The 16,166-nt window shown below is 37.3% G+C and overlaps 2 protein-coding genes across 2 annotated transcripts; one reads left to right on the forward strand and one right to left on the reverse strand.

The window, feature by feature from the left end:
• The first annotated feature begins 1,640 nt into the window (after nt 1–1,640).
• LOC135654658 (AUGMIN subunit 6-like) lies at nt 1,641–3,006 on the forward strand. The gene is made up of 3 exons (XM_065175639.1): nt 1,641–1,879; nt 2,030–2,497; nt 2,667–3,006. Exons 1-3 carry the CDS (start codon nt 1,663–1,665, stop codon nt 2,705–2,707), a joined length of 726 nt encoding a protein of 241 aa, XP_065031711.1. The 5' UTR covers nt 1,641–1,662; the 3' UTR covers nt 2,708–3,006.
• Nucleotides 3,007–3,148: 142 nt separating this feature from the next.
• On the reverse strand, nt 3,149–15,572 carry LOC135654661 (uncharacterized). The gene is made up of 14 exons (XM_065175642.1): nt 15,473–15,572; nt 12,239–12,343; nt 11,481–11,593; nt 10,743–10,772; nt 10,522–10,664; nt 9,748–9,924; nt 9,537–9,600; nt 9,328–9,435; nt 8,731–8,884; nt 7,224–7,313; nt 5,447–5,502; nt 5,084–5,135; nt 3,889–3,981; nt 3,149–3,162 (listed from the first exon to the last, which is right to left on the reverse strand). Exons 1-14 carry the CDS (start codon nt 15,570–15,572, stop codon nt 3,149–3,151), a joined length of 1,299 nt encoding a protein of 432 aa, XP_065031714.1.
• Nucleotides 15,573–16,166: the final 594 nt, after the last annotated feature.

Genomic DNA, 16,166 nt, shown 5'->3' on the forward strand with positions numbered 1-16,166 from the left:
AATTAAGTCGCTCTCTTAATAAACACATGTTATCAGACACCCAAAAAAACCGCAGCATTAAATAACGTTTGAGACATTGACAGGAACAATACTATGGTGATAAGGTAACTATTTATAGAATATGTCAACTTTCAAAGAGAAATCTGCATTAATTGTCAAGATATTCATCAGAAGTTGAGTGAATATAAAATCATAGATAAATTTTGCTGCCTACAAAATAAATATAGAATTTTCTTACAGTTTCCACTTCACTATATAAAAAACTTACTTTTGGTCCTTGCAACCATTAATTAGCTTGCAAATGCTAAAACGTTATTTTCATTGATACATCAAAAAATTATCAAACTGTGGTATTGAGACGAGTCAAGCTGGGAAAACTGATACAGTCACAAACGGCAACCGTGATCATGAACATACCATTACGTGGGTGTGCAGCAAGTTATTTGCCTGTTGAAATGTGGTTTAAATTTCTCCTAAGAAACTTGACACAAAATTGCCTAATTTTTTGTTTTCTTTTCTGTAACAAAACACTGCTTGCCTCTCCTTGAGAAAATGCAACCACAAGAATCCACAAGTTTAGATTTAACAGAAGCCTTAGGGTGTCTTCATGCCACACATAACTAATAGTTCCAGCAGCATCTGATTCTAACTAATCCACAACTTGATTACTCCCATAGAGGTAATGATGCTCTAAAGAAATGTGTTCATCAGGTATATCCAACTCCAAGATGCCCATCAAATAGGCAAACTAGGATTATAGAAATGCTACTGTATCTACTCAAGAAACATCGGAGGATGAATTTCCCTATATCCATATGCAACATAATATGCAGCATGACTACCACATTTTACAATTTTCATCACTAAAGCATTAAACATTACTTAACCAGTATAATCTGTGTGAACTAAAGTAATGAGCACTTAAGTGCCACAGCAACCATGGACTAATTATATAAGGTTCCACACCAGGAATCCCGGTGGTCACCAATATGGCCAGTGTGGATTTGCTGAAGTATATGCTGCTGGCTAACAAAATTCTATAACTTAAAAGGAGAATGACTGTATATCAAGTTACTTTTCAAGATGCAGTTATTTGGAAAAGCAGGGTTGCTCTGTATCCAGATTTATGATATATCTTAACTAAATGTAACGGAACATAGATCTACAACACAGAACAGCTGCTTTAAGTAGAGGCATCAATTTCTAATCACATGCACCAAGTCAAACCAAACCCACCGGACTGTTTAGGATAACTTGTCATGAACATAGTTCAGAGCCTGGTCGAGAACTCTTGACCTGTTGGCTGGTTGGCTATATTAAGGTCAAGCATACGTTTTGCTTATAGCAATGTTTTAATTATATCTTCTTGAACCCCCTTCTGACATGCAAAACCAAATATGATCAACCACTCTGACCATATAGCTATATAGTTTGGTTCCTCAATCCTCATTTAGAAATCTAAACCCACTAGAAAATTGGCTCGATTCACATCAGCCTTACATGTCCCTACTATAACCCATCTCAGCGTGACTGACCCAACTCGTCAATCACCTCTAGTTCAAGAATTTGTCATCTTTAAGATTTGTCCCTTTTTGCCTCTATGTACTGCTAATGAATTTGAAATTTTATTAACAGGAAAGGTTGACTGATGAAGTTGCTGAGATGACTTGTAAATTCTCCTCTGCTCAGATTGAGAAAGTCTCCGGTAGTCCAACTTTGAAACTCCCTCATTTATTCAATCTAACTCCAAATTCATCGGGGAAAGGCAACCAAGCACCAAAGCAGCATCCTGTAGGTAGTCAAACCAATCAGGAAACTTTGCCAGCCCCAAAAACAGTTTCACCTCCATTTACAATTGATGAAGATGGTGAAGCACAAGGTCAGCGCCTTCAGCCATTACCCACTCGAGGCGATCTTCAGATGTTGAAGATCAACAGCTATTATCCAGTTTCTACTTTGTTTACATAATAAATAGAGATGAGCAAATTTTACTTGTCTATTCACTATTCCATGTGGTTTAATTTTTCAGAGACTGATGATTATTATGCTCACAACATTCGTCGTTCTGTTCGTGAAGCTGCACTATCAAGCTCATCAAGCAACTCAGAATTGTTGCAGGAAAGAAGCAGTGATGATGGTTCTGAACACTTCTTTATACCTCTATCAACAACAGATGCTGCTTCTCAGAAAGAAATCGACTATGTTCCTAACTGGAGAAATCAACAACTGGTTTTCTCCTCACCACCAGAAGATCAGGCCCCGATGAACATGACAGATCTTTCCTGTAATGCCAATAGCCAGCAAAGCTTCATTCCAGATATGTTAAATAGATTGAATGGACTGAAGGAGAACAAAAACCTGGCCAGGCTGTTCCAACCATCCACTGAAAAAATACAAAGAACGCATCCTGAAGCTAACAACACTCTGGATCAAGTTTTCTCACCTCCATTGTTACTGGAATCATCATTCTTCCAAGATGCATACGAGGACTTGCTTGGTATGGTTAATATTTCCAGGCATGTGTTGGTATATTTTTTCAAACTGCCTAGTGTGGGTGTTGATTTTGGTCTTCACTGTCCGCTCTGTTGGCTGAGTGCATTGCTCATAGTTCTTGTTCCTGATTACTACACCGCTAACTGTGGCAACCATTTTCTTTTCTTCTGCAGCACCATTATCTGAAACTGATGCTGCTCTCATGGAACACTAGAGTTCCATATCCACCATGGTGGTGGTATTATATGCAGCTGAAGAGAAAGGTTAGATGCAGCAGTCTTGGTCAGAGGGCCAACATCATACATTTGTTTGCGATGCGATGGTGACTAACTTAAGCAACTGAAATATAAGGGTTTCTAATTCGAGTTTGAATCGTGTGATGTAGTCTAATTTACATGCGATTTCACTGTTGTTGTTGGTTGTTTTGATGATGGTGTCATTTTCTCTACCCGGTGTGTAGCAGCTGTAATTATGTTGTATCTTTTCCGACTTAACAAAATGTCCTTCTTACCCTTCAATGGCTTGTTTTGGATTTGTGGGTCAGATCTTTGTTATCGTCATGGGTAAATATTGGTGACATGTGGACTGCAAGTTATAATTCGGTATTTTGTGAATCAGGTTTTGTGCACAAGCAATCAGTTTGCCTACAAATGACTCATGGAGAATCCTCTGTAACCCATATGCAAATCAAAATTCTAATTGCATATAAGTCTCACAATTTTCTTGGTAGTCTGAGGGTATAACCATCAAAATTCTAATTGCATATAACTATCACAATTTTCTTGGTAGTCTTCGGGTATAACTATCAAAATTCTAATTGCATATAACTATCACAATTGCATATAACTATCAAAATTTTAATTTCCTTAATTTTATCTTCGAAACCACTATTTTAACATCTTTGTGCGATGCAATAGCACAAACAAATTCTCAAAGAATCCATAAGCCTTTATCCGATTTGCTCTTCAAATTCTAAAACACTCTTTTAAAAAACTCAACACTCAATCTAACTTTCCTCCTTTCATTAGAGTGTTGGACATCTGGAGTAAGTTTGGCGAGAGACTCATCATCTAGTCGGTTTGCCCGATGGGTGGTGGGCTCAGTCATGGTCGTCACAAATTATGGAATTATCACCGACTCACCCATCCTTCACTGCAACTTTCTTGATGACCGTCATGCCTCCTTCATGGCAAAATCTTCTTGCTCTTTTTCTGCTTGAGCCTCTTGCTGTGCTCATCTAATGATTTTTCCTGTTTGAGGGGTGGCAAGACACTATTGTCTTCAGATTCAGCTTAACTTAATACATGGGCTTCACTTGTTTCATCATCGTACTGGTCCCAGACTTTCTTTTCTTCTTGACTTTGCCAACTCTCTTCCTTTTAGATACTTTCTTACCGCTAGAGATTGGCAATTCATCATTATCTATGGTTTCAGTATCATCGCATACTTGTAGATCAGCTTGTTGATCACAAGTATTGCCATTGGAACCTGTTTAACAAGAATTTTGAGACATTATCAAATTGTTTTACATGACGAACGAGTTCCTTACAGATTTTCTAACATTAATTAAAGAAGAAAACCGACCTATTCTAGAATAGGATTTAGGTAAAAAGCTACCAACAATCTACATGTACAATTTGTTCCAACATCACTGTGCTGACAAGCACTGCCATAAAACATGCCTATTTGTCTGTGCTTCATGATATCATAACCCAAATACTTCATAGGCTAGCCAGATTTTTTTTTGTGGTAGAATACTTGACCAAACCTAAATGGAGGTACCATGACTAAAGATTCAACAATAACTAATGAGATGCCCATGACCACCGGGAACCAGAAGAGTCCTGATGGTAAGGCTTGTCTAAATCATTTGCTATTAATAGTGTAATACAGTAAATTTATTGCCAATGATGTAAGAAGTCCATGGACTGATATTACTAGTAACTAGCACACATGGGCATGCTGTTGCTCAGGTATGTATACTCTTGTAACCCAAATATTTTATCAAACTATATAAATCTGAACACATGGAATATGTTTTGATTGGGTTTTGTTTCAAATTTAGCATGCATTTAGGGCTTCGTTCATCATAACATGTGATCCAAATTGTACCAAGTGGGCCTTGTCATGTGACCCAAATTGCCTAAGCCCATGCATTATCAGCATCCCTGTCAGGTCATTTGCCTAAGTGGGATTATTAGGAAGTCACAATCTACCCTAACCAAATGGAGATGTCCTCAACAAAACTGGCTCAAAATCCCTCACTCAAGTACACTATTATCATGGTGCACATGATGTTCATGGTGTTAACCCTAAAGCTAGTTGACCTACTAATCCATTATTTGTATGGAGGTTAGCTATGTTTTAGATAAGACTTAGTTGACCTACTAATCCATTATTTATATGGAGCAGAAACAAACACACGAGATGTTAACCATGTTTGTTATTTGAAATAGATCAATCAAGTTACATGTACTAATATCACATTCATTTCCAATGTGGATCTACCGAAGTATTAAGTTGTATAGAGCCATAGAGCATGTAAATGTGAATTTGTAGTGTCAAATCCAAATTGTTAAATAAGTAATACCTGAGAAATGTGAATCGATCACCACATTTGTTAGATGTTGCTTGAGGAAAACCTATTAAAAAAAGAAATATACTCAATGATAGGTTTATACAAACCAAAAAGAAAATGTGAACTGTTTGCAAGCACTAGTTGTTGAACCTATGCATTCCTCTACAATATGCATCCAATTACCCCAATATAACCTATAAATTAATGGGCTTTACATGAAAAATGAATCTAAACCAAGAGGAAGAACTAAATTGCAAAGCACTACCAAACTTAAATTCCCTTCTTTAAAATTGTTCTATTATATGTAAGCCAAAGGATACTGAAAATTTTGTTGAAGCAAGATCCATTTATGAGCTGATAGTAGTTATAGCATACCGCAGATAGAAGTTGTCTCGTCTTTGCATCCCACACACGCAAATAGCTGTCCAATCCTATAAACCAATATCATCATTAAGCATGACCTTATAAACCTACGACCAAAACACTAATGCATAATGTGGCGAGTAAAGAACTAAGGTTTGCACGAAAGCATAGTTTGACATATTACTTGTGAAGACATGGCATATGAAATTAAAAATATTTCATGCTTAACTATAGTTTTACCAAAAAAAACTCATAGCAAGAATATATATTACAGTTTCAAACATGACAAGAAATTTCAGTCAAAGCTCTAGGGCCAGCAAAATAAGAGAAAAAGATTCTCTTACATCTTGAACGTTCAAAATTATAGTTAACTTTTAATAAAAAGTAAACTTGAATTTGCAAGGTACAAGTCACCACAAACAAGTATCCCAAAGTATGGCAGTACACTTTTCAGCATGTATCATCTTTTTAAATTACCAACAAGAGAACTTCCAAAACAACACATCCAAATATTACAAATGATGTCCATCTAATGCCGAGTCTATTGAGGTGGGAACTACCTAAAACTTGATGATGCTTACTGCTACCATTGAGATATTTTCTTCAATAAAATCTGTCAACATGACATAGCTAGAAATGAGAATTTCACACTAGGCCGATGGTGTACTGCCCCAATGGCTAATCCAATCAAATTGGGGATTGGGTCAAGGTCGATGTTGGACCCAGGGTTGGGTTATAATTGTTCAAAACTAATCAGGACCGGGACAAGAACAATATCACCTATCCCCATCCCCATCTCAAGCCTCCCCCATCCTTTCTCCACGTATCCGACCGCACCAGAAAAAAAACCCCAGCAATTTCATATAAGTAATTTACCTACTATCTTGTTAATATAATTAAAGAATATATCAATAGTAAAAAATGTATTCATAAGCTATGAGATAATAGTTACATCAATCTTTATTGTGTCGGAGATGGTACTAAGTTTATGAACCCGAGTCAAAGATGAGGCAAGGTCAGGGGACTTGACTAAATCCAATTCAACTGGATCGGGTTTGAACAGATTTGACAGGGAAACATGCATAATCATGGTTGAATTAGGGTACAATTTTCCAAAACCGATTTAAGTCCAAGACAAGGACAGATATCACCTAACCCAACCCCAAGCCTGCCTGCACCAGCCCATCTCACCCCAATGAAAAAAATGAACCCCCAACTATCTTGCAAATATAACTGAAGCATATGCCAATAATAATACATGTATTCTCGTAGGAAATTCATGCAGCGGTAAGACAGCTAGTACCATTAATTTTTTGTGTGGGTCATGGATGGTAATAAATTTATAAACCCGAGTCGAAGATGAGCAGGATGAGAGCCGTATGTTAGACATAACACTTTGGTTTTCATTAGAAACACAAACAGAAGGATGTTTATATTTAACAAAATTGATTGTAAAATAACTCCCAATAAACCATGAAAAGTATGTCGAACATTAACCTTCAAGATGAAACAGTATGCACCAGTAATTTCTCTTGAAATGAAACAATGACTGAAAATCCATGGAGGATCGTTACTCAACATATCAAAGAACAATAGAAAGCTTGAAAAGTTACATTAAATGAAAACCACCAAATATATTAAATTTGGTATATCTGAGTTATAAACTAAAAACTTCCAACATGGAACACTATTCTTTTTCCTTTTTTTCGAGGAAACAAAACACTATTTTGTGCCATGGTAGAAGTAAAATTGACTGAATATGTTGAATTAACAGTATACAACTTCTTACCACAAGATGCTATCATGGGAAGTTCTGGATGTCTCGCTATAGATCTGATGCTTCCAGAGCACTTACCAATAAAGCATCCGATCAGTTTTCTTGAAACAAGGAAATCGACTGCCATCTAGTCAACATCAAGAGTTAGTTCTAAATATTAGTAACCCTGAATCACTTGAATCACCAGGGGCCAATTCATCATTGATAGAAGCTAATTATTAATTGTCTAACAGGTGATACAAATGTGAAACCATTAAAAGAAAACTCAGATATTTCAAAATCATAAGCATCAGAATAACGGTAAATACTACAATTCAAAAAACTAAAATGAATGGTACTACCCATTACCCCATACTTTAACGACACTAGGAATTTGAATTGTTAAATAAGATTTTTCAGCTATAAGCATGTCCTAGCTTCAAGCTCACATTGGAAAAATCTACCCAGTTAATTAGATGAAATATTATTACTTGAACTGAGTTAATAACAGAAAATATAAGTTCCAAGTGAGTCAAGCTAGTTCCGTCTCTGATAATGAGCTCAATTCATTAACATTCTTTGGACCAAATCCTTAATCCAAGAGCACAGGTCACCAAAAATGTAAACATAAAGCATGGACTTCTCAGAAATGACAGAAAGCATTAATGCACAAAAAACAGGAGGATGACTACTTACCGCACATAGTTAAGAATAGTTGAGCCAGTTCATTGACAATGAAAAGAAATTAGAACATCATGTAATCAACTGAGAAAACTATGTAATATAGGAGTTAGCATAATTTCCTTTATGCATACCATACCTGCAACACATGTCACATTCAAACCTTTAGTTTCCTTGTTGGAAGTGACTATTCCTGGTTCTATATCCTTAATTCATGTTGAGTCTTAAACTTTTTTTACGATTTCATAAAGGCCTTCAACATCAGCTGATTACTTCTAAAATTGCTTATGATGTAGCCACATATATTGTCTGACATAAAACTGTTTGAAAGAACTTTCTGTTCTACTGAAAGTTTCAACTCCAACAATTTGACCATAAAGGAATAACAAGTTGAGGTTCATCGGACAGCCCAAAAACTAAAAAGTTTTTATCGATGAAATAAAATAAGAAACCGTGATAATTTTGTCCATTATGGTAATAGGACTTAGTTTATTATGGGAGTAGGAACAAGTAGCTAGACATATGATAAATGTCTATAAGAATCAAAAAGTCTTAGATATGAGATGATAACTAAACGGCAATCAGAGAAAGGATCTGATCAAGAAATTATATCCAATCAAGAAATTATATCCACAAAAAAAGAAAACAAAAGAGAAATAAACAAAACAACTAAATATAATTAACAATGTAGTTGTACAGTGACCTTGTAGAACTATGACTTTCACTAGTTCTCATACATGAAATTTCAGAATCATGAGATTATGATCATAAAAAACAACAAACTAAAGAGGATGAATGAATCGGGTAAATAAAATTAAAGCATAGCCGCATAGTGTACGTGTAGAACTATGTCTTTTACCTGTTCTCATATCAAATGAAGCAAGATCGCCAAAACCATTGCCTACATAGACTGTATAGCCATCTAGATCTTCACAAGCTGCTTTAATTGGAGATTCTCTAAAGTCGACTGAAATTACAGGTCTCCTCAGTGCTGAAGTATCATAAAGACGAATCTATCACAAGATATAATTTTTAACAAATAAGAGAATAATAACATACTGATCATTAGAATCTCATGCGGACTGAGTAATTAGTTTACATCATTTTCTCAACTTCTAAAGCAATGGGTCAAAAACTATTAACCACATACAAAAGATTCATTAATCAGGATAGACCATATGGTCAAGAATATTTCAACATTAATCAATAAACAGAAGAAAACTGTTTATTAACTACAAGTTGGTTAACACTCCAAATGTGCAAGCAGTATTTGTAAAAAAGTTTGGTCAGGCACTGTTATCATAAAATCAAACTTAAGGCTTTCACATGTATCCTCGATCTCATGGCAACAATTGCAAAAGTTGTCGAAAGACTTACAATAAAAGTTATACTCCCAACTATTAGCATTTTTTAGCTTGTAAGCTACAACTAGTAAACATATTTCATAGTGCCATACCTGATGATTGATCGTGCCAGCCACAACTTTTCTATGGTCATCTTCACTCAGAAAAGTTGCAGCAGTAAACCAAGTTGGAGAGAATATACCAAGTCTATTAGAAGGAGGCTACAAAAGACAAAGAGCAAACCGATAGAATCTTCATAATCAAAATACAAATAGACCAGAAACTCTCATTAAATTGCACTAATAAGAATGAAGTGACTCACAGATTTTGCACTCCAGATCTTACTGCATTTTCCAAGATCCCACATGTTCAATTCAATGCCATTCCTGAGAGAAAAGAAAACACAAATTAAAGTACTAGGCCAAAATTAGGCAATATAACAACCTTTCAAATTTTTATTAAAGAGGCTGTCACCCATGAATATAATTGCAACAAACTCATATACATTTCTTTAACAGCTTACGGAAACTTACCCTCCAAATAAGGCATAATTCTCACTTTTATCCACTGAAGAACATATTATTTTACCAGAAGAGCATACATTCCATGTAATATGAGAAGCAGTAGTTGAGTTTTCTGGCGCATCACCGACGGGAATGGACCTCAAGCAAGCATTACCCTTTTCCAGACAGGTAAGTAATGAAACTGACCTGAAAAACATAAGGATTGAATGAATATAAGAATGTGCATGCAATTCGAGATCACAACTAAAGTTTGTAAGTAACAGTACCACCATGAACTAAATTTTACTCGATAGATGTACAGAATTTCCATTCTTGCATACAGATGCATGCATATGCAAAATCATTGTGAATATACGTCAGCTAGTTCTCCTCTCTTCTAGTTCTAATACAACTTTCTTTGTCCACAAAGCTTTGCTCTTGAATCACTAGATAAACCTTCGTATTAAGTTTCACTATCTATATACATTGGAACCTTGGGATGTCAAATACAGGAGTAAGTGCTGAAAGCAAGAATAATCTCTCTGAACTTTTTTATTCAATGTCCTGCAGATACATATGCCTGCAGCAGTCTTTTAAACATGATAGTGTCATAGGTTTGACCCCCTAAATGCAAATTGGGCAGGTGCTAAAATTTTAATTCAACCATCTGTGATACTCTTTCACATGAACAAGTTTCTACAGAATATATCTTAGGTACAGCAGATTGGTAAAATGTTCGGATACAAGTTCAAAAAAATGCTTCATCTGCTATGAGCTATGAACTATGGCATTTATTTATGTTACCTTGATGGAACATCGATTCCTTTAGTTTTGAAGAGATGCAATCCAACAACATGATCATCATTAAGAGAGCCATCCAGTGATAAGGGTTGATCGATCTTAGTGATGCCCAAAGCCTCTCCATTAATAGGATTTAGACACTCAACCTGGAATTCATAGAATATCCCATGTTTCAACAACCTAGAAAAAGAGGGTTTTCTCTTGTTTCATATATGATAACTTACCGAACCATTCTTGCGAGCAACAGCCAAAAGCTGCAAAGAACAGCAAACAATTAACAAGTGTCATGTCTAGAAGGTAGAAGAATATTTTACACGTCGAACTGTTATGAGATTAAAGATATAATTATACTAGAGTAACATATAAGAATTTCCAAACAAAGGAAAGAAAGGTGGAAACACATCTTTAGTGATTACATGCCAATCCAAGAATGTGAAATAGAATGTGACATTATAGTCAACAGAATTCGCAAATCCAAAACAGGGTTCCAATGAATTATAAAACTTCCTTATAGGAATTGATCCTAGATCTCAAACTAATCGTGAATAATCACATTAAAGTTTGTATAATACTTAGGAATGCTTGTCCACCGTAATCAAACTCTAAAATCTTTGAACATACACTTTTCTTTTGTAATGTTAAACCACCATATCTCCATTGATCATCCAAATTAAACTTTCAAGCTGGAAAGTGAAGGCACAAAATAGGTTTCTGCTTCTTTAAGAAAGAAGAACATAACATGAATATTAGCTTCAAACTAGTGAAGCTTTCATTAATATTCAAGAGAAACTAATAAGATCGATTTCTGGTTTACTTCAAAACTACCAAGAAGCCATGAAGATCCAAAAGGAGACTAACATAAGCTTTGATTTGATTGTTTACCTCCCATTAAGTAGTTAAGATTGTCATAGCATCCATTTATGTATAATAACTCAAATCCAACAAAGAATGTGATAACAAACCGGATCAGTTTTGTGATCAGAATAAGAAGCAGCAAGGACACAAGATGAAGCATTTGGCTGCCCCCATGTTTCTACCACCTTTGGAATTCCAGTCTTTCCATGAGCTTCGACAACTGAAAACTCATTGCAATATCACATCATGAGTTGTAATTAAGAAATGCATGCCATGTAGACCATTCAAGAAAGAGTAATGTTTAAGCAGGCGGCGCCTGGGCGCTCGCCCGAGCCCAGGCGTGGGCGCTTCGGGCGAGCGCCTGGGTAAATCAAGGCGACCGAACCAGAATTTAGGTCTGGTTCGGTTCTGATTTGGTTGTTAGATGGTTCAATCGAACCAACTAAGCCGATATAACCCCAACCCTAACCCTTACCCAACCCTAACCTTCTGCCGCTGCCGATCCCGATCCCGATCGCGATCTCGCTGTTCGTCGCTCCTGCTCCCGCTGCCGCTGCTCGCCGCTGTCGCTGCTCGCGCCTCCCGCGAGCCTTCCCGCTGCTCGCGCCTCCCTCGGGCCCTCCCGCAGCTCGCGCCTCCCGCGAGCCCTCTCGCTGCTCGCGCCTCCTGCGAGCCCTCCCGCGAGCCTTCACGCTGCTCGCGCCTCCCTCGAGCCCTCCCGCTGCTCGCGCCTCCTGCGAGCCCTCCCACTGCTCGTGCCTTCTGCTCCCTTTCCCTTTCCCGCTGCCGCTGCCGCCGCTGCTGTTGCCGCCGCTCGTCGCTGCTGCTACCGCAGCTCCCTTTCCCTTTAAGCAATAACAACCACCTTTTACAAGACCGAGCACGTCAGTCGTCAAGGCTCTCAAAGGTGGGCATCCAGGGCACTCTACTTGTCCGTGGCATCTTCTTAAAACCTTTTGGCTCCTCAAAACTTCACCGAAATTATAAATTTCACCAGTAAGTAAAAACAAAACAATTAACCGATCAATAGAACACACAAGAATAACAAAGCAATTAAGGTGTAGGGGCTGCAAAATCTTGTGATGTGGAATCTCCAAATAGAAGTAGGTAGAAAAAGATCAATCAATGTCCCAAAGATTGCGAGTTTCAAACATACTTGATGGGAAGGAGAAAACAAAAAAAGACAAAAGATATTTTATATAATCACACTGTGTATACATCTAAACTAGCTTTAACATATTTTCTCATGTTCCTTAGAGCCACAATATCGGTATCCTGTCATGCTAAACAGCTATTCTTTCAGAAGTCAGGAGCCAACTCCTCTTTCGAATCTCGACATAATGGAGCCTCTATCTCATTTAGTAGCTTACTAATAGTAATCGTCTGGTAAACATCCCATCTTGATCGACGCATTATGTTGATCCAACTACTAGGCTGTCATATGGTGTTTTGTTTGTCTTCAAGTTCCTTAGATTAATTGATAGTGGACATGTCACTCGAATCCCAATCAAATATCATACTGATCTTAAATTAAGAATTTACCCTTAGCATCTCCCAATTTCTTCGAGAAAGAATAACAAATTAGTCAATAACATAATGCTGTTGGATTTGATAATTATCGATGAGCTTTATTGATCATCCAAGCATTTAACAACTGTATCAATCATCGAGTGGACATGTCACCCGAATCCCAGTTTAATGTCATACTGATCTTAAATTAAGAATTTACCTTTAACATTACCTAATTTCTTCGATAAAGAATAATAAATTAGTCGATAACATAAAGCTGTTGGATTTAGTAATTATCGATGAGCTTTGTTGATCATCCAAGCATGTAACTGTATCAACCATCGAGTGGACATGTCACCCGAATCGTCGATGAGCTTTGTTGATCATCCAAGCATGTAACTGTATCAGTTATCGAGTCCAGCAAATACATGATCATGCCTGGTGCTCTATCGATGTAAGGCCAGATGATGGGGATAACAATAGAATTTACAGAAAGGACGATGCAAATAAGCGAAGGATGTCACAACCGGGGGCATGGGTGACGCTGAGCGAGTGAAGACGAATCAACAACACCTGTAAGATTGGTTATGAGAGAAAGATCAGTATTGCTGGCTATGGAAGGTGCCGAGAAACCCGATTGACGATTCTCGACACTATATCGCCGGCGACCATACCGAAAACAGAGCGACGAGTTCAAATCGGAAAGAATCGACACATGAAGCTCACTTTTAGGAGGGATCTAGAACATGTACCTGATCTTGAGAAGAGGGGAGAACGTAGGAGTCCGCTAGATCAGAGATCGACAACTCGATTTGGTTGGTCTCAGGAGGCGTCCGGCCAGGGCGATCTACGCTCGCTCGACGCCACTTAACCGGTGGCCAAAAAAATAAAGAAAGGATGGTCAGGGTTCTCGACTACGGGTGGGCTGACGGGTGCATTATCCTTTTTGGTTTGCTCCGCTTACAAACATCGTCGAGTCGGGTTTAAAATAAATTTATCTCGATCCAAATTTTATCGTCGGTTCAGGTTATACCTAGTCTCGGTAACGGTGGAAAATAAATATTAATTCTTTTCCTCTCTTTTTTAGTTTTTTATTTTATTTTATAAAAAAAATATTTTTTATGATAACGAAATTATCACTTATCATTAAGATAATATCGTATAATTAATTGAAACAATTCGATAGGAAAGATAAAATCTGATAATTATTTATAATCGATTGATATGAAACATTACAATCGATCACCGTCCAACATATATTATCGTATAGAGGTTAGCATAGAAAGACGGTTCAAGCTTAGCTCCCCTGTCACCCATAAACATAAAATATCAATGGGGACGTTAGGGTAATTGTAAGCTATATTCTATATAAAGAAACATAGAAAACTGAAAGAAGAAAAGAAGTGATGGTTATGATTCTCAACTACGGGAGGGCTGACGGGTGCACTATTTTTTGGTTTGGCCCGCTTACAATTGGCATCATCGAGTCGGCTTAAAATCAATTGATCTCGATCCAAATTCTAACGCTCGGTTCGGGTTATGCCCGATCTCGGTAACGGTAGAAAATAGATATTAACTCTTTTCCTCTCTTTTTCAGTTTTTTATTTTGTTTTATAAAAAAAATATTTTTTATTATAACGAAATTATCACTTACCATTAAGATAATATCATATAATTAATTGAAACGAGTCGATAGGGAAGATAAAATCTGATAATTAATTATAATCGATTGATATGAAACATTAAAGTCGATCACCGTCCAATATATATTATCTTGTAGAGATTAGCATATAAAGACGATTTAAGTTTAGCTCCTCTTTCACCCATATGCATAAAATATCAACGGGGGATGTTAGGGTAATTGCAAGCTATATTCTTTATAAAGCGGATCGAGATCAATTGATTTCAAGCCCAACTCGACGATGCCAATTGTAAGCGGGCCAAACCAAAAAGGATAGTGCATCCGTCAGCCCTCCCGTAGTCGAGAACCCTAACCATCCTTTCTTTTCTTCTTTCAGTCTTCTGTGTTTCTTTATAAAGAATATAGCTTGCAATTACCCTAACGTTCCCCATTTATATTTTATGCATATGAGTGACAGGGGAGCTAAGCTTGAACCGTCTTTCTATCCTAACATCTACACGATAATATATATTGGACGGTGATCGACTCTAATATTTCATATCAATCGATTATAATTAATTATCAGATTTTATTTTCCCTATCGACTTATTTCAATTAATTATACGATATTATCTTAATGATAAGTGATAATTTCGTTATCATAAAAAATATTTTTTTTATAAAATAAAATAAAAACTAAAAAAGAATGGAAAATAGTTAATATTTATTTTCCACCGTTACCGAGACTAGGTATAACCCGAACCGAGCGATAAAATTTGGATCGAGATCAATTTATTTTAAACCCGACTCGACGATGTTTGTAAGCGAGCCAAACCAAAAAGGATAATGCACCCGTCAGCCCTCCCGTAGTCGAGAACCCTGACCATCCTTTCTTTATTTTTTTGGCCACCGGTTAAGTGGCGTCGAGCGAGCGTAGATCGCCCTGGCCGGACGCCTCCTGAGACCAACCAAATCGAGTTGTCGATCTCTGATCTAGCAGACTCCTACGTTCTCCCCTCTTCTCAAGATCAGGTACATGTTCTAGATTCCTCCTAAAAGTGAGCTTCATGTGTCGATTCTTTCCGATTTGAACTCGTCGCTCTGTTTTCGGTATGGTCGCCGGCGATATAGTGTCGAGAATCGTCAATCGGGTTTCTCGGCACCTTCCATAGCCAGCAATACTGATCTTTCTCTCATAACCAATCTTACGGGTGCTGTTGATTCGTCTTCACTCGCTCAGCGTCACCCATGCCCCCGGTTGTGACATCCTTCGCTTATTTGCATCGTCCTTTCTGTAAATTCTATTGTTATCCCCATCATCTGGCCTTACATCGATAGAGCACCAGGCATGGTTAGGTATCTGCTGGACTCGATGGCTGATACAATTACATGCTTGGATGATCAACAAAGCTCATCGACGATTCGGGTGACATGTCCACTCGATGGTTGATACAGTTACATGCTTGGATGATCAATAAAGCTCATCGATAATTACTAAATCCAACAGCTTTATGTTATCGACTAATTTGTTATTCTTTCTCGAAGAAATTAAGTAATGCTAAGGGTAAATTCTTAAGTTAAGATCAGTATGACATTAGACTGGGATTCGGGTGACATGTCCACTCGATGGTTGCTACAGTTGTTACATGCTTGGATGGTCAAC

This window comes from Musa acuminata, unplaced genomic scaffold, assembly GCF_036884655.1.
Source record: "Musa acuminata AAA Group cultivar baxijiao unplaced genomic scaffold, Cavendish_Baxijiao_AAA HiC_scaffold_71, whole genome shotgun sequence".
NCBI lineage: Eukaryota > Viridiplantae > Streptophyta > Magnoliopsida > Zingiberales > Musaceae > Musa > Musa acuminata.